Source organism: Myripristis murdjan, chromosome 8 (assembly GCF_902150065.1).
Source record: "Myripristis murdjan chromosome 8, fMyrMur1.1, whole genome shotgun sequence".
Taxonomy (NCBI): domain Eukaryota; kingdom Metazoa; phylum Chordata; class Actinopteri; order Holocentriformes; family Holocentridae; genus Myripristis; species Myripristis murdjan.
The window spans coordinates 15,333,290-15,356,390 of NC_043987.1; the positions used below are offsets into that span (position 1 = coordinate 15,333,290).

The 23,101-nt window shown below is 41.6% G+C and overlaps 1 protein-coding gene across 3 annotated transcripts in view; it reads right to left on the reverse strand.

Moving 5' to 3' along the window:
- Positions 1–19,711, reverse strand: part of tnrc6c1 (trinucleotide repeat containing adaptor 6C1) — a 52,637-nt gene extending 32,926 nt beyond the window's left edge. For all 3 annotated transcript variants that reach the window (XM_030057881.1, XM_030057880.1, XM_030057882.1), the window contains exons 1-3: positions 19,644–19,711; positions 8,927–9,029; positions 7,584–7,605 (exon numbers count right to left, since the gene is read on the reverse strand). In XM_030057881.1, the coding sequence (XP_029913741.1) occupies positions 7,584–7,605; positions 8,927–8,989 (85 nt within the window). In that variant the 5' untranslated portion in view covers positions 8,990–9,029; positions 19,644–19,711. The remainder of the gene's footprint in view (positions 1–7,583; positions 7,606–8,926; positions 9,030–19,643) is intronic.
- Between the last annotated feature and the right edge of the window lie 3,390 nt (positions 19,712–23,101).

Consider the following 23,101-nt stretch of genomic DNA (forward strand, 5'->3'; position numbering starts at 1 on the left):
CTATTTGCCTAACAGTACACTACACTGCCTTGGATTTTTCTTTTCGGATGAATGACAACTATCCTGTACTTTCAGTAAGCATCATTTCACCCTGTGATTGATGCATTACAAACTGAAAGGTTCCCATAACAGCAATGATGATGATGATGATGAAATGTGGGCTTAAGTGTGATTGAGAACCATAATTTGGATCTAGCTTTGAAAAGGGGGTAATTTTGGCTGTTAATCACTGAAATTTGTTGCAATTGCTGCTGCTGCTTCTGTATCTACAGTGAAAACACATGCCAGCACCACTGTAGTGAAGATACGCAGGTAGGAAGCAGATGAAGATGCCACTCAGCCTGTAATGCAATCTTGATACAACAAAACAAAAACAAGCAAACACAAAAAAGCCCCAGGCAAATGCCTCTGGTACCAAGGTGTGACTTATTAAGAAAGAACCTCGTGGTGTGGCACCCTGAAGATAAAAAGTAAAACAGACAGAGAGGAAAAAGAGATCAAACTCACTCTCTCTGACAGCCTATTTGCAAAAACACAGTCCTCAGCTGTGCCGAGCACACTGGAGAATTCCCAGTTCATCAAAGATGCACATCAAACTGTGGCCTTGGGGCTGTGTGTGCTTCACGCAGAGGAAGATATCCCATTTTCCACTTTAAAGGAGCTCTTAATTTTCTGATGGAAAAGATGATAGCATGCCGGCCTGACTGTTAAAGACCTTGGGGGTGGGGGTGGGGGTGGGGGGGGCTGGGAAGGTGTCTGGGGAGAGATCAGAGAGTTGAAGGTAGGTGGAAGAGGAGGATAGGGTGGAGAGTGCTGACAGCCAAGCACTCTCCCTCACTCTCCCTCTCAGGTGAAACAGAAAAACAGGCCACACTCCTTTGAAGCTGGAGAATCCTACTTTGTGAGTTCTACGTTTACAAGCTCACAGATACCAACTGTTCAAGGCTTATATGAAGACTTAATATTAAGTAGGCTGACCAATACAGGCACCAGCACAAGGTATAATCTATTTACAGCTATTAATGCTGTCTCGTCCAGGCCTACTCTAAAGTAATTACAGTAACAAGTGCATCAATTGTGTTTATTCATTCATTTGATCGAATTATCGTTCCTCTCAAATAGCACTCCTCAAATAAAGTGCTAACTAATGAACTGAAAATAGGCTGCATGACTCATGCTACAGGGTACTGCTTTTCATTTTACCGACAGACTCTAAAAATGGTCATTATAAGTCGAGAACAGAGAACAGCCAGGGCTGCTCCTCCAAACAATAGGTGCTCTACCTGTGAACTTGACGACTAATAGCATTTCAGCATTCTCCTATATAATATAAATTCAAATATAAAGGGGCAATTTTTCTCCCTGCTGGAAAAGTTTAATGTTGCACCAAAGCACATGCCATTGAAGTACTGATACAGGAATGGTTTCCTTTCACAACCTGAGGACCAATGTTTGGGAGATGGATCAGCGCTGATTGCAACACTATTGGTGCACTGCTACCTACAAGTTTAATTATAGCAACATGCTGACTGTACTTTTCCATTCATCAAAGTGGGTCGCCTTGCTCTCGGGCGGAGCACACACATACAGTAGATTCGAATACACACGTTTAGTTTGTGAGTGATTATAGGCTTTCCATAGCTGAGCTTTTAATCGTCCCAGTTAAGGCCCGAATGAAGCGACAAACTACGCAAAGCACATCTCGTTGTTCTGTGCAAGGTGGTATTGCTCAGCATTTAGCGGGAAACCTGTCTCTGTTCTGACCCGGTGTTGGACTGCCTTCAGCCGATGCTGCTCTATCCAATAATGGCCCTGCTCAGTGGGGCTGCAGGACTGCCCACAGCCCTTAACGAGAACTGACAGCTTAGTGACAAGTGCTGTATAAACAGTGTGATAGGATGAAGTACTGCTGAGAACTGAAGGATCTAATCTGGAGGACGCAGATCCAACTACCTGCACTGAATCACATGTCATACACCAAAAGAGACACATTCTTTAAGGAATGAGTGGCCTCTTTTACAATTAAACACTCTGATCTGCTTCCTGTGAGTGACAAGAGCACTGTAGCCATTTTATCAAATATTAATGAATTTTCTATGATACATGCTAACATACTTAGCATATTATGTTAAGTGGCTCTGCATTGCCGCCAAAGCAGTGTAGCGCCCCAGATACCCAACACGCAGGTGAAAATACTACCAAACTTAATGGTAGACTGATCTAAAGATTATTTGAAAGCACAGTACTTAGAGAACAATGTTCTATCCTCCAAGGCTGAGCAGAAAATTTCAGGAAAATATAGAACGCATACTGGAGATCCTTATCAGGAGGACTGTACCAATCAGATGCAAGGAAGCGGGTATATCTTTAGGTTATCTACCTCCTCCTTCCTCTGGGCCTTACCATGTGAGCAGTGGGCCTCAGAGGGGAGAGAGGAGATTACAGGGCTTAATTAGGACTGAATAAATATGATGCAGTAGTTAAGAGGGAAAACTCTCCCTAGCCGCACATTCAACATCGATGAAAAATAAATAAATAAATAAAATCTTTAAAGGCACTTTAAGTCTGACCCCTGGATAAGTTAAAACATTTATCAAATGGCAAATCAATACTTGAATGGTGTTGGACAATCACACACCTGAGTGGTATACCGTAAGTCAATACAAATCGCTCTCACCTTCTAACAATCAATCATGTCTTTTCATAAGTGTTGCTGGCCGAATCTATTCTTAGCCTGGAGCGGTGCAGCTATCAAAGGCGGCTGACAGAGTGGAGGAGGTTAGCCTATATACCCGCTGCTCTCTGAGGACAGGTGGAGGATACAGACAGACAACTTCCCTGGACTCTCTGCCCAGCCTTTTGTGCCAACAGCTGCAGGCAGACCAGATTCCACTGTCTGTTTTGATTTAGAGGAAATGATGTGTGAAAGAGAGAGAGAGAGCGGAGCGTCCTGTCCTGCTGAACTGGGCAGCACCCTCTAAAGCTGCACAAGTGAAAGAAAAAATATTCAAATTGTAATAGTGGTTTGATACTGAACCTGTAACCTCACTTGTTAAATTTTATTCCAGCTCAGCAAATGATGCAAATGCCATTAGATGAGTCTGTGTTTCATTGCGGTTTACTTGTTTAATAATTGTTTATTCTTTGTAAAGTCCTTTGAGACTTGCTTGTGATTAAGGTATAAATTAAGCAACCTGACAATACCTGATTGAAGGATTTTAGCAGTAAATGGCTGAAGAAAACCTGTGACATAATGGAGTATATATTTTCTATGCTTTATAAACATCCTGAAGCCCCAAATTGCACATTGACATGAATGCTCCATCATTTGGGGCCATCAGAACTCATGACAAACTTGGCTCTCTTTCTTAAAGCTGCTTCTTTAGGCCAGATATTTGGTTTGTTCAAATTAATAAATATGGCTGAAAAAAGCTTCTGTCAAGTCAAAGTCCACCTGACAAGTCTTTATGATCCAGTAAATAATGAAAATGACTCAAAATGTGCAACAGTGTTATATGTTTAATGGGGATAGGCTCATAAGGGCCATTTATAATTCTCCAAAAGTACAGAATCTAACCATTACCTCCCTCCCACTTCAAAATATAGTTTACGATCCTCTCTCTGTTGCAGCCACTTGAGCCGTGTTCCTTGGGATGAGATATGTAGAAGAGGCGGTGACGATGACAAGAGGCGTGTTGATATGAATTCCCTCCTGATCGCGCCGCAATTTATGACTCTCTAGCACAAAGAGCTGGGCGTAATTAAGCCAATGTGAAACGGCAAATTAATCTGTTATGAAATTACAGCAGCGACGCCACTTCAGAATAACAACGTTATCTTTTATGGCGCTGTGTAAATGCGCGCCTTGATGTATGTATATGTTGCCCTCCCTCCCTCCCTCCCTCCCTCCCTCCAACCACCCATTTGAGAGGGATAAAAACGCACAGCGTGAACAGAATAGCAGTAGCTCATTAACCCTGACACATTAACCCTTGCGCAGCTTGTTGATGGCAGAGGTACATGATGCTGTGATGCACCCTGACTGTTCCCTATTGGGCCGAGGTTAGAGTTGGGGCTGAAGACGATAGGAAAGCGGCCCTGGGCGGTGGGGTGTGTTTAAGCCAGGGGTGTCAGACTCATGTTAGGTAGTGGGCTGCATTCGTTCAAATGAGACTTCACAAGGGCTAGATCATTTTTTGCAAACATTAACATGACTAAAGTTGACACGTTTATTTTAGACTACTTTCTGATTTATTGTTTTAAATATATAGCATACAGGTTTGCCTTTTAGTTTTAGTCTGTTTTTCCCCCCTTTCTCTAAAAAACATCTTAGGGGGCCGGTAGAGACGTGCTCGCTGGCCATATACCTCTGACATGCTACAGTTTGCCTGGCACAGGGGAGTGATCAGGGCTCAGCTCAGCTGTGACATGAAGCTATACTGTGACTATGATGATCTCCACTACAGAGGGGAGGCAGGGAAAGGAGCATCAGAGCACTTCAGTGCATTAACATGCTCCAACAATGGCCTTGAAAATGAGGCTATAGGGCCTTACTGTGAAGTCCAATGACACTCCACCAGAGCATTGATGTTATGAGTTATTGGCCTTTACGTGCACATTCATGCATAACATTTGATGGTATGCAGCAGAATATGTAGATTATGTTTTTAACTTTTTGCTATGTGTTTTTAAGCATATGCTTGTACTTCTGTATATTAAAATGTGAATGTGTTCTCCCTGTGTGAGGGTTAGTGAGGCAGGGGGCTGTGTGTGCTATCCAAGTACAGTGTTCAGTGTAATACTACTGAATCACTTGTGTTTACAGATAGACAGCTAGATAATGGCTAGGGACATCGTGATACAATATATATCACAATACTTTGCATTATAAACAGAATTGACTGAAAATGTAGAAAAAAAGTAAAGCTTAAAATACAACCTACTGCATAGTATGCAGACGGACTAATAAAAATGTGTTACATTTTATTATAAACTGGGTGACAGACATTTCAAATGGAAAACTTTTTTATTTATCTTTTTAATGGAAACAAAATATATCTGATTTTTTCTTAAAAGAAAGAATAAAAATACACCTTCTGTTGTTCACTGTAATGTGCAACTCACGTTTAAGTGCAAATGTTCAGTTAACTTAAAGAGCCCTTAATGACCTTTCAGTTTTGAACCCATGCACATCTAGAGACTTCATCATCTTGGATTTACAATACAACAACATATGGAGTATTTTATCTCACAGTGGCATTGTTTGCAAGTGGCATATGATTTGTGCGTCTTTTACCTGAAATTTAAAATATTACCAAATTGCTCATTATTCCCAAAAGGGGAATGAATATGAAGGAAGGACGGACGTGCATGCAACAATGTTATCTTATACATCAATGATATTGGAACGGTGATCATTTAATTGATACATCGATCAAGATCAATGGATTGTTACACCCCTATTTGCAAATCACATGATGGGGCTGGTGGTGAGTGTGTGCCCATGTGTCACAGAAGTGGGCCAGAACAAATATCCTTCAAAGGGCCCCTCAGCTGTGTCGGCAAACAGGAAACTGGGGAGCGTTCTCACCCTTTCACATGGTTCTCTCCTTTTCTCTTGCTCTTTCATGTCCTTTTCGAGCTCTCACATCAACAAAAGCCACTATATTTAAGTAGCCTACTCGTTACACTTTGCATCTGTGTACCCACAACATTTCATTCTTTTTCCTCACAACCCACCTCCTTCTACTCCCCTTTCCCTCTCCTGCTTCCTCCTGTAGGTCCCAGGCTGGGCCTCTCTGCCTAGAGCGGCCACAGGAGACGGTGTAGTGTTACAATGGTGCTCTGGGTCTCCTTGCAGCTCTCCTGCGTACAGACGACTGTTTACTTCAGCCTCCGTGCGAGCCCTGCTCTCCTAATCAGTTCCCAGTCTACTGTGGATTATTCTCACATATCATTGATGGGGAGCAATGTCTATGCTTTAAAACAATGACAAGGGTCCAAAATGTCAAATGTGACATCAGAGAGGGTAAAGAAATTAAGAGCGAAATGGGGTTTAAGATGGCACGAGTAACATAAATACGATGTGGAACGTGACTGTTTTGAGATGCAGCCAAGAAAATAATTGTGCATATCATGGCCTAATTTGAAGACAGGGAGAAAAGCATATATAGGTCAATTTACAGATGCAGTGAAACAACACAAAGTGGATGTCGGAGACAGGGAGCATGCTAACGAAGCTAACCCAGATTACATTCATTAGTGCGACAAGCTGTGAGGGGCTGAGGGTGACTCAGACCAGTGGAATAAGGGGGGAGGGGGCATCTAGGTGACATTATGATGCTACTTTCTCTCATGAACTCAGCCTTCAGCAAGGGAGAGTCAAGTCAAGCGTATACCCTCGATGATAGATAGTAAATGTTGTATGTGCACAAAAGTCAGCTTAGTCCTGACATTAACCGAGCACTGGGCATAAGAACAAAAAGCCACTCAATTGTAATTACCTGTCCATCTTCTTGCCGCCATTAAAACTACACTACACTGAGGCTATGGTCGAGCAGAATATGTAATCAGATTCCCCCCCGCCCATCCCTTCCGAGACATAAGTCCTACTCCCATCTGCCTCCTAATCTCAACAAGGTTGTATTTTCACGAGATCTGCTGCTGGGTTGACAAACTGTCCATTGTACTATCCACCTCTCTCAAGTCATTACCAGCTTTGGCGCAGGCAAATGAAGAGAAAAGGGGGGGGGTCTGCAGCTGCTGAGACCAGGAGCTCAGAACCTGCCAACGAAGCACTCTCTTTCCCGCAGAAATCACCTTTTATATTGTCCTCTCTTCATGTCTTACTTTTCTGTTTTTGCAAAAACTCAACAATTTGAAACTGATGAACTGTTTTTTTTTTTTTTTTCCTTTTTGGGTGGCTCTGACGCTCCCTTTTCTTCTCTCATGAGATTATTCTTCACCGCCTTACCCTCCCAGGTTTGCCTCAGAAGCCCATGGGGAGCCCTGAGGAGCAGCTGCACCGTCCCAATGCTCCTTATTAGTCTTCTGTTGGCACCTGGCCTCCATTTTGGCTAAGGTAGTAGCCGCTGAATGTTTTCAGTTAGAAGATGCTGTACTGTAATAAAAGCTAAAAATGCTTCATATGCAGCTCAAACAGCTGTAAACAGAGGGCAATTTGTAGCTCATGGGTAAAAAAAAAGAATCCTGCATGAGCTCAGGTTTATTTGGCTATCTAATTAGGAGGATATACAATTTAAAACCCCTCAAAACCAGTCTCTTTACTGATTAAGAATATCATAACTCACTCCCATGGCAAGGTTCACTGCAGACAAACCAGGCAAAGAAAAATTTTGCCTGTAAGGAGGGACCTCTACTTGTGTTAGTGCATGTGCAGTGTATTATAGCACTGAGCAGAGGAAGATAAATCCTTGCAGGCAAAAATAAATAAATAAATAAATGAATAAATAAATAAATACTTAAATAAATACTACTAAATAACCTTTGCGGTTAACCAGGCTCTATCTATGTGTGGCATGGCATGCACGTTTCTTAGAAAGCTGAAGGTAACCACAACTCACCTTTGGTTTTCTGTTCTGTGGCCTGTAATAAAAAGAGGAAAAATAGATTAGCAATAGACTGAAGACTCAAACATGCAATAAACATGTTTCTTACATATAAGCAAAACATGCTGAGCCATCGGAGGGCATGATCAACATCTGAGTCGTAATGGCTAGCTTGCAGGCTGCATGGCACTGGAGAAACTAGCCATGGTCACTGGAACAGAATGTACGGAGCTGTTCTTGTTAGTCTATTATAATGCTAAATGTCTCATGTTCATCCTCATTACTCGATGGGGTGAAAGGGTTCATACGGCTTGTAGTCAGAGAGGGAGTCAAATAAGTGGAAAGGCCATATCTCAGATAATACTTGTGTTCCCCTCAGAGATTAAGACAGACACGTATACACACATACATGAATGACACATGACGTTATGTAATGCTGAGAGCAGCACATTAACCCAGAGAGTCTATATGGTGGAAACAGATGATCAAATGACTGACAAAATACAGAGGAGATATACAGGTTTGGGGGGTTCAAGGCTCAACAATAACGACTGCCAAGTTGACATCGGTAACCACTTTGAGAAATGAGCAGCCGATTCTTGGCCGTTGGTTGCCATCAGTGGCAGTGGCAACCACTTTTTAACATATAAAAAATGGGGACAACACAGAGCAAAAGGGGCATCTCTGACTTAATGAATTTTTAATATTTGTTGTGTAAGTGATATTTAGATATTGGAACTGGAACCAGACAACACTGCATATGCGTTTTGCATGCGTTTAATTGTGTGCACACAGGCATCTGTTTTAGAGACAGTGGCGAAGCAAATGAACTGTGGGGTGAAGTCTTGGGAGGCTAAGTATCCTGGCATCTTTAAGCTGGATGGAAAAATGCACTGCAAAGCATGTGCAGCATACATAAGTGATTAGTGACACATCAAGTTCACTAGTTCAAGGTCGAGCATCCTAGCAACACCAGTGGTCATCTCAATGATATAACGAGGCCATACTAGGTATACTAGGAAATGAGGGTGGACAACTTAATTTACAACACTAAAGATTCAAATTCTTTATCTGAACAAAACAAAACAAAACAAAACAAAACAAAAATCATTTTGAAGCTGATGTAAAACTACATAGTGTCTTAATTACTCAAAATACAAGGTGATTAAAAATGGCAACCATATTTTCAGTTTTGGCAACCAAAAGCTGATGCTTTTTTTTAAAAAAGGTGGTGTTGTGTGCCCTGGGGGGTTGGACGGCAGAGATGGACACTGAGAGGTGGCAATTACTGTAAAGCAACTGGCTCAGGTAAAAAAGATGAGTGCGTGGGCTAGCTAGCAGCAACACTGCAAGCTCACCTTTTTTTGAGCAGCTTCCTTCTTTTTCTTCTCTTCTTGCTTTTTCTTTTTCTTTTCTTCCATCAAATGGTTCTCTTCTTGTATTCCTTTCTTCTTCTCACAGCTGAAAGGACAAAAGGACAGACAGAGGCAGATGGGTTTTAATCACAGGGAAGAAAGAGCTGCATCTCGACAAATGAACACCTGCAACAGCAATTTATTTATTTTAATTTAGCTGTGGTGTATGGTGGCGTTCGATGTATTAAATGCCAATGGCAGACTTGGAAAGCTAATTTGCTCTAATGTAGCCACTGTAACATGCAAGATCACTTGACCAATGCCAACCAGACCGAGTCACACAGGCCAATAACGGCCTGTTTTGCCTTTGTACATAGAAATGTCAGAAGGCACAGTTTCACTACAAACATAAGATGTGGAAGACGGAAGATTTGTGTGTATTTTTTTTAGTTCAGTGGGTCTTTCAGGTCGATTCTGGATGCTATTAGGGAAGTCTTGTAGGTCTAGTGCAGGATGAGGCCTCCATTCACAAGTCTGAGCAACAAGCAAGTCTTATCCCACATGGTTTGTGACAGCATTAACAGTGTGTGTGCAAGCCAAAGTGCACCAGTACAGTTTCTTCAGCCTCCAGAAAAGATGAGAATATACAGGTTCAATAAATGTTATTGCACTTTCCTGTCCTACCAGAACCCCTTTAGAAAAAGACTTTAAGCCTGCCTGGCACTACTGTGTTTGTTCCTCATCCAGAGAAGAAAAATGCCTAGACACACAGACACAAACCACCACTAGTAAAAAACTACCTGACACTGCCCCTTTGTTTCACAAGCAAGTGAACCCAGAGAGCGCTAGTCTAAATTTAGCCCAGTCTTGGCATGTCTCTGCACTTAAAAAGCTAGTGGCCGTGTTTTTAAGGACACAGAGAAGAGAAACCAGCCTGGAAAAATTCATGGATTGGGCTCCCTGAACCTTGAATGCGAAACTGCACATAAAATCATCAGCCACTTCTTCCAGCCAAGCCTATGCTGCTGCAGGCGACAGTGGTGTGAGCCATTGCCTGGCAACAAGCGCTCCCTGAGGCCCTGCTGGTGAGCACCCAACAGACACTGCCCCCAAGCACTGCGCTGAAACCAGTTTGGTTACAGAGGTTCAATAATGGAGTGCTTGGACAGGGGAGAGGAAAGTTGAACTCACAGGCATCTGACATTAAAGTGCCAATTAGAGCTTCCAATCAAGCATTACAGGCGGGGTACTCGGTCCAACTGGGGGCATGTCCTGACAGCATGGGATCAAAGACTGACGGGCGAGATTGAGTCCAAGTAGCTGATGCAGTAAAAGCATTGCTGTCTCACATCCATATGTCTTTCTCTCCCCCTACTGAACACACAGGCTGCCATCCTAATGGTAGGAAATGGCAAGGCATGGTAACAGTAATCTTCAAGCTTATAGCTACTGAACTGGAAACAAAAACCACTGACATTCAAATAACTGATTGTGCTCAGAAATAACAGCCTACCTAAACAGCTAGGAAGTGCAATAGCTAGACTCAGTATTGTTTGAAATTTGACTGAATAAATTTGGACTGACATTATTATCCATTATTTCTGCCATCAGAAAGAAATAACATTTGAGCTTTCTTATTTTTTTTTTTGTTAATAACATAAAACAAATCCTTAGTAACACTGTAAGTTTATTCAAAATGCAATTTGACACTAACACAAAAATCTCACTTTGGTTTCAAGCTGAAACATTTAGTCGATTGATGAGTGATTGTAATGATTAATTTTTTTAGTCAATTATTAGGTAAAAATATCAAACATTTGCTGGTTATAACTTCACAAATGCTAGGAATTACTCGCTTTTCTCAGTTTCATATCATTATAAAATGCAAACAAAGCACTCATGTCATCTTTAAAACAGGTGCATAGGAACAAAACTAGACCAAATATAGAAACGAGGTAGTCCTGCTCACTACTGTAACTTGCAAAACTTCCTGATTTTATTCACAAAAGAACTGCTGCATTTCAGTCTGCCACCTTTGTCAGGCAGACATGAAATAAGATTGACAGAGTGATACATAAATCACGGCATAGCCAATCAAACAATCATAAACTCACACATGAAAACATGTCATTTATTATACAAATGATCAGCTGTTTTAACATCAGCTGTTTGGCATCCAGTTGACTTTATTGATGATATGATTTATTATTAGAAAAAATAATCAATAGATTAATCAGCAATGAAAATATTCATCACTTGCAGCCCTACTTTGATCAATCAAAAGATTAGATTCATGTAGAGCTACAATTAATGATAATTTAAATTTTTTCATTATTTTTCATTAATCAATTATCAAAATAGTTGGTCATTATTTTAATGGCTGGCAACGAATTAATCATTAGACTAATCATTAAAGCCCTAGATTTGTGACCTTACAATAACTATTAGAAGTATTAAATAGCATCAATTTAATATTGTAAGTACTGTGTCAATGTTACTTCACATTTAGTATTATTTCAACAGTATAAAATGCTAGTAAATTTCTTATGTCTTTATATAAAAGGCAATTAAACATGATTTGAAGAAAAAAAAGTGTCACTGTGTTTTTCTTGCAGTCAAACGCAGTACAACTAAATTGCCCCAAGTTAACACTTTATACTATTTAGTGCTTAATTTGGTCGAGGTGCTGCTGGACAGGACAGCAATTTTCTTATCACAAATGGACCTGCTTATTCACCTGAAATGGCAAACTTTTCATGTGTTACTAGCCGCAAAAGGCTGATAACTAACTGAGTTATTACTACTTGAAAATAGTTAATCCGTTTTTCCCCATCTACACAAACAGCCAACTTATGTTCCCAGCCTGTCCCCGACTCACACAACTCTGGATGACCAACTGTATGGAGTAGTGTAACAATACTCAGCAAAAGAAATGAGCTGCTATGGGACTGAAACTGAGTCTGGGGAAACAGCTGTCAAAGATGAAGAAATTATACCAAAGACAGGGCATACCACATCTGTTATCTGGAAATGGTTTGGCTACCTGAAGTCTAACCAAGCACAGACCAGCATTAGGTACAAATGATGTCGGCAACTAGTCCCCTGCAGAATGGGAAACACCACCAACCTCTTTCACCATCTCAACAGCTACCATCCCACTCTGAAGCACAGGTTTGCGCTATTATGCTAGCCTCTGCCAGCAGCTCAGCCATACTGCTGCTACCAGACAAACTTCAGCAACCAACAATTACATCTGCTTTCTCAGCCATTACCCCATACGAAAAGAATTGTGATACAAAGACATAACCAGTGCTATTACATACTGTATCACTAGGGTTGGGGAAAAACACAATACACGGAACGATGTTACGTATTTAAAATACAAAATATGAGTACGATATACGATAATATGAGACTGGTGCATTCTGACATGAAACACAATGTAAAATTAACCTGTTTCAAACTTTGAATCAAATGGTTTTTAACATGCTTAGTAGTCATAACAGCAAAGTGATCTGGATTTTTTTTTTTTTGGCTGCTTGGCAACAGCTGACCCATCTCCAAAATTAATATTGACACAGGGCCAAGGGTGGGCGATACAGATTTTGATAACACTGTCTAAGATGCCCGCAAAATGCCATGTGTGATCGCTGAGTATGATGGATGACTGTGTACACATGAACCAGGGGCGCACAGACTGTGTCAATCAAATGGGTGAAGGATGTCAGCAGCACAGCATCACACCACATAATGCCACTTGCTGCATGGCTACACAACCCAGTCAAGACGACAAGACGAGCGATGCTTCTGGCCAAAAGAGGATGAGACAGACACTCTGCTTCTTCTACTTCATTTGTTCAGAGGCAGTTTGGATTTGAACAAATGAATACTAACTGGGAGAAAGTGCTTTGCAGACTGTGCCATAAGTCACCTGCAACTTAAGTTTCAATAGCACCCTTGTTTGACCATTTTCATATTCATCACCCGAGGCAATATGTGGATCAGTAAAAGCTTCTACCACCAAAAAGTAATTTACCCAAAGGAACAGAATACATCAACAAGGAAAGAGAGACAACCCCCACCTGATCATAAAAAGGTACACACTAGGAGCAGATACTTGTGTGCAAACCAGGAATTATTATGTGGGTACGTGCTACCTGTTCAAAATTCGATACTCGGATTATACAAATAACTAGGGCTGGGTTTCGAACTGGGCACCAACCAAATAGCTTCAATACTATCAAGTATCGAAAATGCTATAGTACGGAAATTTGGTACCAAATGACCTAGGGAGTAAATCTCATCAGCATCAGTGAGCCAATAAGCATGCAGCATGCTTGTACCAAGATCTAACAATGCTGTGATTGGCTGTCTAACGTTACATGTCATAGAGGCATGCAGGAAAAAAACTGAAGTCACAGTACCGGTATCAACAATATTTGAAAGATAGCCAGCCCTAAAAATAACTACATTAAAGTATAATTTCCATGGAAATTTTGTATCATAAAATTGGATGACAAAAAGAGACATTTCACCCTCTGAATGCAACTCTGTGTCTGTTTTGTTTGCACTGTGTCTGTACATTTCAATTTGTTCGCAATGAATGAGGGTCGGTCTCATCGGATTTCTTTTGTTTCCTGAGGGCCAGAATGTAAAACCCAGATGAACCTTTACTGAACTCATCAGTTATTCAGCCAATTAGAAGCATTCCTAAATTTGTATTTAGCAAAATAGCAGCAAACAGTGACACAGTACAGTGTACACGCCATCTTGTCATTGTAGAAATTATCCTCTAAGGATTACAGAACAAAGATAGAACAGAGCCAAGTATAATGTTGGGATGATTGTAGGATGATTGCAGGTTTTACATGTCAGTTTTGAAATTTATATTGCATATAGTCTGTTTCTTTTTTTTCTATGACGTAGCTCTGAGCATGAGCAAAGCCTTCTTGGCATGTTTCCTCCTTGCTGCTCTTATGCTACACCCACCATGTTCCACAACAACAACTGAACGGACAAAAATCTCTCCATTTCCTGACACATCACTGAGGCCACATTCGTTTGTGTACTAACCACACACACGATGCAGAGAAACCAACGCAGTCAATCATACAGTTAATTCACACAGTCAAACAACACAGCTTCTTACATTCACTTTACAAGCTGGAAATTGAACGGTCTCATCTTCTGCATTTTTCAAAAGTTGAAAAATACTGTCAAAATACTGACACTGTCAAAATGCCAGAACACATTATTTGCAGGCAATATCATCTGGCCCTGCACTGGGCCTCTGCACCCATGATCCTCGAGTTACTACAGACTAGTTAGGATCAAGGAGCTGAGCACCTGTCCTCAATGTGTGGAAGAGGGGAAAACTGTTAGCCTAAGCCAATGCTGCAGCGCTCTAAGCCAGCTGATTCCAAAGAGCAGCACTCGAAAGGACAGCTAAGACATAAATAGAGCATCTTTGTTACTGGACTGTAGTTCAGGTTGTGACAGATTAGGGGGTTCAAAATGAAGACACACCACCAAACTCATACCCACCGATTCACACGACAAATATTTATTTTGTTTGACGCCAAGAGGTTGGGGAATGAAGCCTGTTGGTGCAGCTGCCCTGCTAAAAATAGCTGGAGCTGCTCCTTTCAAAGGCGTCAGTGGGCCTCGTGTCATGTAGGATCAGAGGATAAGAGAGATGCTCTGCTAATGTGAGCCGCTGTCTGCCTCTGACCCGGCTGAAGAGTGTAAGTACAGAGAAGTGTCAGAATGAGTTCAGTTTAAGAAACGTTTGGTCCCTGAGCAGGCACGGCACAGAAAGCCTCTCGGTCAGGGCTGCCTTTTCACTTCCAAACATCTGCCTGGCCTGGGCAGATGTGGCCCCCTTGGACTCATTACACTTGCAGACTGGCAGTGAGAGATATACAGGAGGCACATACGGGCCCTTCAGCCCACTCTGACGCTGCAGTGCCTCTGGTTGTATGAAGGAGCTAAGTGGATGAGCTTTAGAGCATGTCATACTAATTCAGGATCAGATTTAATCAAGCCACAACTGAAATTCACCACCTCCACACGGTCTCAAAAATGAAACCAATTTGTAACTGAGACACATCAAAAAAACTTAAGTCCATTTTTATGAAGATCTTTTATCAACAGTTGATGTAGGGCTAAGAGACACATAGATATTACATTAATAATGTGGCATGAGACTAGATATATCTGGGATTTTGGATATCATAATATTGTGACTAACTGACACTGTGAATAACTGTTGTGTTTTCCTGGTTGTAACGGCTGCATTACAGTCCATTTTCTAAACTTATTTGATTTGATTAGCTGTTTTATTATTTGACTTGCTTGGTAATCATATCCACATTACTAATGAATGACAAAATCTCTTGCGTGTCATCGGTCGTCCCTACAAAGATTCATCACAATATTGATATTGAGGTGTTGTGATATTTCATTTGTCTAAATCACAGTCCTATGTAGCTGATAACATTTTCAAAGCAATTATTGTGTAGTGCACAATGCTATAAAGAAATTAAAGAAATATGTTTAAAAAAAAAAAATCACATTGCAAGGGCTACATCAAAGCAGCTTCAGATTCCATTTGCAGCAGCAGACAAAGCTGCATCAGGAGTTTGGAGCAAGAAAAACATCTCATGTCGATATGAAAGACTCAGGTCAATGAGCTCAGTGCTCCTGTGGAATTACACCCTCCTGCCAGAACAACAGGATTAGAGCTTGGTGTCCCTCTTAAAACCAGACACTCACTCTGCCGACAAAGGGTCTGAGAGAAAAAAAAAAATTCAGCCAGAAAGGAGAGATACCTAATATAATACTTCCATTTGAGAGATCCAAGGACAGCCCAATAAAAGCAGCGGCAAAAAAGCACGGCAGAAATGGAGCAGAGATGGAGGGTAAGCGGCGTCAATGTGTGCAAGGTGACTTGTCACAGCCATCCAGCCTGCCGTGGACGATGGACATGCAAATGCCTTGCTGCCCCACATTGGAGGGGACTCGTGCACAACGACTGATGAGACGGATGTTGGGGCTGGTTTGTGTTAGTGCATGTGTAGGGGGCTACACGGCAGCCACTGGGCACAGAGCCAGGAATGCCTGCGCTGCAAGACAAACAAGAGCACGGTGAGCCCTTGGGAGAACACTCGCTAGCAACCGCCGCAGCAGACACCTAGGCTACAGCCTCCGCTATTCTGCACAATTGCATGTTAGGGCGACACGGCTTCCTAAACCTGCTGAAAAACATCCGACATGCCAGTGTCTAGTAGCAGGTATTCAAGCACACAGCCTCAATCTCTCAAAGAAAAGAAACAGACAAAAACAAAAGAGCGCAACAATAACAATTAGGGCTGTGCCATATCATATCGTTCATCATAATACCAGTATAAATTTGTACAGGGAAAAAAGTGTCATAATATCAATGATATAGCAGCATGATGGCATGTTGATGCATTTGCATACCCTACTGCACAGCCTACTGTGTTCTCTAATCACAACAACAAACAGAGCAGCATCAGCCTCTGACCAGGAATTAGTTTGGTGTTTTCCACATCGCCCAGGTGTATTAATGGCTGCACAAATATAATTAAACCCTTTCAGAATTTCACATTAATGCCATTAGTTTCGCATCACTCCCAACCCCACTTTGTGATCATCATCAACATGTAACCAGCACTTTGGTTTGCCCAGACACACAGTCTGAAACATGTTATTAATAGAACTGGGTATCAAAATTTGTTACCTTTATGGCACCTTAAATGCCTCACTAAAACAGAGTTTTGGACAAAGGAAGAATCATTCAGTACCACGTTACTTTCCATTGCTTTGATCTGTCATTAACAGTAAAACACAGCTCACCTGGCCGTCATGAAAATGGAATGTTGTGTTTGATGTTTTTTTTTTTTTTTTTTTTTTTTTTTTGGGGCGGGGGGGGGGGCAAGGTGAGCAGGGTTAAATAGAGTAAAAACACTGAATTAAGGTGGAGGATTAATTAGAATTAAGATGGTGAAATAAGATATGGGCAATTGTATATATATATATTTTTCAATTATTACTCCCCCCTGCTGTACAGTGCCATTCTGTGAGAACCCCTGTAGTTAATCTTTTTTTTCATATGATCTTGAATATTGTAATCACAAATGAAATATTGTTTTATTATTTTAAGTCTATATCACCCACTCCTAGTAACAATACTTCTTAGTTGTGTGAAGGTTTAAAAATTGCTGGGTAAGCACTGACAGTCCTTGTGCTTTGCAAAGAGGATTTCACTCTCTTAACTACTTGAAGCTATTCTCACTGTTGTCCTGTTAATGCTTTCTGACCTGAGCTAATGACAAGGAAAAGAGATTTCAAACGCTGCACTCCTGGCTCTCTGAGCAGGCCCAAAAATAACTTGTATGGACACACTCCAAAAAGCAGTGCCTCCAGTCCCAATATCTGTCTTGTGCTCTGCCAGTAATGCGAACACTTTCACGAGCCTGGTCGACAATTTATTGGTCCAATAGATCACAGAACGTCCCCAACAAATGTCTTATTAGACTCCAATCACGTAACACTCTCAAGGTTTCCACATTTGTCTTCATAAAACATAACACTGAGCAGTTGTGCCGAGTAAGAGCCTGTACGTAAGCGAAAGCTCACATAACTCTGAGCTAAATTAAGACTTATCGTGTTCTGCAGATTTTTATTACTAGAAAGGACGATTAGGAAAGTTGTCAGAGTAGCATGTAAGAAAAAAAATTCTGATTTAGTTCAATACTAAGAATGATAGGAAACCACTAATAGCCTAAGATAAAGTAGTACACTGCAGAAGATTTGGAAACTACCTGTCAAGCATTCCAAATTTCAACATAGGACAAATGCAACTGTCATTCCTGCAAGCTAACACTAGTAAAGATAAAAAGTTACTTCCCTGACAGCCAGAAACTTTTTACCAGAATGTGGAGCTGCAACTGATGATTATTTTAATTATTGATTAATCTGTTAATTATTTTTTCAATTAATCAATTGGTTGTTTGGCCCATAAAATGTCAGGAAATGGTAAAAAAAAAAAAAAAAAAAAAAAATCTTGAACACAATTTTCCAGAGCCCTTTTGTCTTGTTTTGTCCCAACCACAGTCCACAAACTCAAGATATTTAGTTTACTGTCATAGAGGACTAAAGAAACCAGAAAACATTCACACTTGAAAAGCAGAGAATTTGGAAATGTTCTTCTTAAAAAATGACTCAAAAACTTAAATTAGCAGCTGGCAACTAATTCATCATTTGACCAATCATTGCAGCTTCACTAGAACGCAAACTCATCATTTGCACTGAGGACTCAAGCTAAGCGTCTGGTTTACAGACACAAAACAACCTGGCAAACTAAACGATACAATCTGGCACAAAGCCCCTTGGCCTTGCAGTCCAGCACAGTGCAAAAAGTCGTCAGGCGTCAGGGCTGAATGCGAGGCTATGACCTAAGCTGTATAGTAATAAGAGCATTTAGTGGCCTCTTTTTGTTATCAAGCCCCCTTTGGCGCCTCTCTGTGAATACACTACCTCTTTCACAGGCTTGGGTGCTGACAGGGGCCCCTGACCCAGTGAGGAGGGACACACCATCCCTCGCCCCCACCCTCCACCTCTTCAACCACTGCCAGGCAAAGCAGGCCTCAAAGCTTACACCAGCTACTCCCCATGCACCAGGGTGCTGGCATGCAGAAACACACCTGCATGCACAAGCCATGTATGTGCCACTGCAGGATGCCAAAGTGGCAGCAAGTGGCAGAGTGGTGACAGCTGCTATAAGTTGTCTTTAAGTGAAAGAAAATAGCTTTTCATGCCTTAACTCACAGATTATGATGCTCTAATGACACAGGTGGGTAAACACCTTCTTTAGCTAGTTGCATTTCCCATGGGATGAATTTTGAAAATGTTATGCACTCAGTCTAAAATCCCAACAACCCTTGCAATGTTAGTTCTAAGCAGGTAAACATAGGCTAGCATGCATACAGCTACGACAAATGAAAGGGATAAATACGAATATAACTGTCTCAAAGGCCATTCATATATAATAAATGCAGCTGGGGTTAGCAACCATGTCAACAAATACAACAAATTGGACGTAAGTACAGTGGAGTTAAGTTACACTCGGCTTGCTAACGTTAATGCGTTTAGTGCCAGTCAGGTGATGTTGGCTAGTTCGCTAACCTTACATCGTTTCACTGCAATGTGCAAATGTGTTGTAACAAAAAATGCTTGTCAACTATCCTCAATGCCAATGCAATAACATGCGTTCAAGCAATGCCTGTCTGATGCAAATAGGATAATTCAACAAGCAATAGCGTAGCAGGCTGTCCTTGAATAAGCTGAGCCGTGCAAGCAACCGTGCTAGCTAGCTAACTGCTCGAAGTTACCATCCACTGTCAAGAGAAATGTGCAATAACCGCGCTAATGAACGCATAAACTTAGCCACAAAATAATAAATCATGCATTTCCAATCTGCCAGAGACAGCGGCAATAACACGCACGGGTAGCGAAACAACACTGATGTCAAAGTGGGCTGAACAACTGAAAACATTTTCAGCACCGGACTCGCGATATATGTAAAAGTCGCCCATTTGAGACATTATCCTGGTAAAATCTCAGTATCTTCGGATGTTTGAAAACAACCGGCTCCAGATTTATCGAGCTATGCGCCACAGGGATTAGTAAATCCTACCATGAAGTGTTCAGTGGGTTGTCGTTGACGGTGGTGCCACTGCAGCCATTTTGTAGTAACTGACCGGAGCTCGAGCTGTAGACGCTTGAATCAGTGCTAACGGCGGGGCGGGGCTTCGTCGAGCCACGTGACCTTCAATAACAAACAAACTAGTCCCACTTCCCAGCGCCCCGCCCCGCCGTTTCCATGACAACAGCAGTCCCTCCATCTCTCCCCTGCTCTGCTGCCACTGCTCCAGTCCACTTTATCTGCAAATAAGTGGACTTGTGCCTCCCCTATGGCGTTTACACACTTTTTATAGGGCGACAAGAGGAAAGCAAGAAAAGTGCAAGTCAACAATTTGCGAGCCAAAGCATAATTTTCCTGCTGGGGAAGAATATACAATCTATTTATTTCTGTATCACATGCAGCATATGTTGTTTTCACCAACAGAGGGCACTAACCATTAAGCTCCAACCATAACGTGCCATGTCTTGGTGTTTTACTCGCCCACTCCCCCTGACAGACTTCATTGTGCTGCACTGTTACATGTTGTTACATCTCCGCACTTATGGCATCTCACAGGATTATAATGTCCATGCAAAATTAAAGCCCCTCAAAATTTCAAGCAGGGCTCTTCAGTGTTTGCTCGAGATTTTTATTCATGGCCGGGGTGTAAAAGGCTGTGGAATGACATTTAGGCCATTTATTCTCTCTGCCTGCTTAATCCTTTTAGGGTCATGCTTGGCTGGTGCTTATCCCAGTCCACAGGCGGCAGGCAGGGAAACACCCTGGACAAGTCACCAGTCCGTTGCAGGGCTAACACAGACAAACACACACATGAATGTCTTCCAATGGGCAACACAGAGTGGCTTAACCTTACCTGGCATGTCTTTGGAATGAGGGGGGAAACACCTGGAGGCACCTGGCTGGACGAAACTCACATGAATGCAATGAGGGCATGAGCAAACTCCATACTCCACTCAGAAAAGGCCATTGACTGAACCTGGCTCCTTATTGCTGCAGAAGAGCTAATAAAAGACATTCCTGCACACTTGTGTGACAACCAGTGCACTATTGATCAACTATACAACAAATACAGCCAAACAAACTGCATCCTACACATCATATTGGAGGTGGTTGACAGTGACTGATCAATATCCAAATTCGATAAAAGGGCAATATTATCCTGATATGTGGACAAACTCATATACAGTTTAGCCGAATTCAAATGGGCTGAATTATAATTGGATTTCACAAATTTCCTCTGTATTTCATGTGGACTGGCACACAAAAAAATATGAGCTAATGCTTAGGAAACTGGTTGTAAAGGATGAGCTTTGAGCTGCTTCAGTAGACACCAGCTGTGCAACCACACAAAAGAAAACAAAAAAAACAACAACAGCCATTACTTCCTCAAGTCGATATCATAGTATGGTTATAGACTTGAAAGGAGAAATGAGAAAAAATCCTTGACACACAGTGAATACCTTATCTCCACTGTCAAAATGAGGAAAGGCAAATACAATTGGAGTACCTGCCAGGCTGGTATGTTACCGCTCAATGAGCCAGATCTGGGGCTAAGTAAATACCCTTGTCGGTGTCTCATTAGCTGCCACTGATGTCCAGTCTAAATGAGGCTCCAATAGCATCTGATAGTGAGATGAATACATCAGGCGACATGTAATGGGAGAATGCAAACCAAGAAGATATCATTACAAAGCAGCGTGATAGCCGCTGTGCGCTCATCATTAAAGAACCATCTGTACTTGGTGTCAAGCACATATGGATTACGGTGTCACCCACATCTGGATTATTGCAGAGATATGCATTACGGTGACGGTGGCAAAACACAATTATTCAGCCTACGTGATGATGGAGTGCAAGGGGGAGAAGTGTGTGGAGAGGAGAGGAGGGGAGACACTAATCATGCACCGTGGTGATGAATCTTCTGTGTGTCATAGCCGTGGGTATAAATAATCTATTGCCTGGATCATTGAAAACCGCGTGTGAGTGTGTGATATTTACACTATGTACCTATGAACCACATCTTTGAGAGTGCTTCTTCTGTAGCAAATGGCACAAGTCCTATTCAGCTATGCTTTTAATGAGGGTTATTCTCATCTGCTATTAGTGATGGTTAGATGAAGATCTCTTACAAGCTGACCTGAGAATATAGATACTTTTCAATGTCATGTAAAAATCAAAGTTCATACTTTCTTGTATTGTGTATACTTAGGTAATGTAAAAAATCTACCGAAACAAATGCACGTATAGGGTTAGTTATTGATGCTCCCTTTAAGACAGAGTGATGTGTGCAGTTGAGTTAGGCACGGGAGCATATCATTTTTCTACCGAGTGACACAATGTAATTTCAACCTTTTTTTTAGTAAGCGTTTTTAAACTGGATTACATCTCCTGTCATTCGCATCAGACTTGAGTTACTGTGCCTGCAGCTCATTAGTGGCTTTTTGGTAGCCAGACCGGATGCCGCAACATATTTACATTTCAGCTGAAGGCTCTCATCCAGACTGACTTACAGTGAATGAGCAGGCACACTCTCAGAAAATAAAGCACATAATTGTACCTTTAGGGGTACCATGACTGGGGCAGTTCCCTCTAAGGTACAGCTTTTGTACCCTTGACACTGGGTACTTATGTATACCCTTGTGGTTTGTAGCTTGTAGAGATCAGTCTTGTTACTATATTATCACTACAATATTGACTGGATAATTGTATTGCCTGTTTTTCATATTCAAAAATCTATTTAGGCGTCATTTATACATTTATTTATTCATTCATTCTTTTGTTAATGTATTAATTCATTGTGTTTGGCCAAACACACTGTCTCCTGATAGACTGTACCTTAACATTTAGAAAAAGGTTCACATAAATACCTTGAGGTCTAATAATTAGCCCTAGAGGGTATATTTGTACCCCTGTTTCTGAGAGTGCAGGGGTTCAGTGCCTTGCTCATGAACACTTCAAGATATCTGTCAGCTGTAGGGAGGGAACCCGTTACCTTTTTTGTTCACAGGATGAGTCAGTCCAGGGGAATTGTTTGAAACATAATGTTCACCGGCAGCTATCCTCGGCTTCACTTTATGTAACTCATCCATGTCAGTTTGTGCTTGTACTTAGTCAGCAGGTTGAAGTCAGCTGGGGACACCAAATGTGGCTATAAATATATGACAGAAATGTGTGAGTGTGTATGTCAGTGTATGTACTGTATGCGTGTGTGTATGAGACGGGGAATCCTTGTGGTGTAATATGGGGTCAAGTATGACTCGAGGTAAGCTGCAGGCCTAACTCTCCAGACAGGAGAATATGACCCTCCTGTCTCACGTGTGGACACTGGTATCGATCAGTGAGCTCAACCAGTCAATGTGCGTCTGAGAAATTCAATTGTGACCCCAGCTGGCCGACCTGTCAGACAGGGGCAAAGGTTCAGTGGTCAGACTGTTTCTATGTTGGCCGCA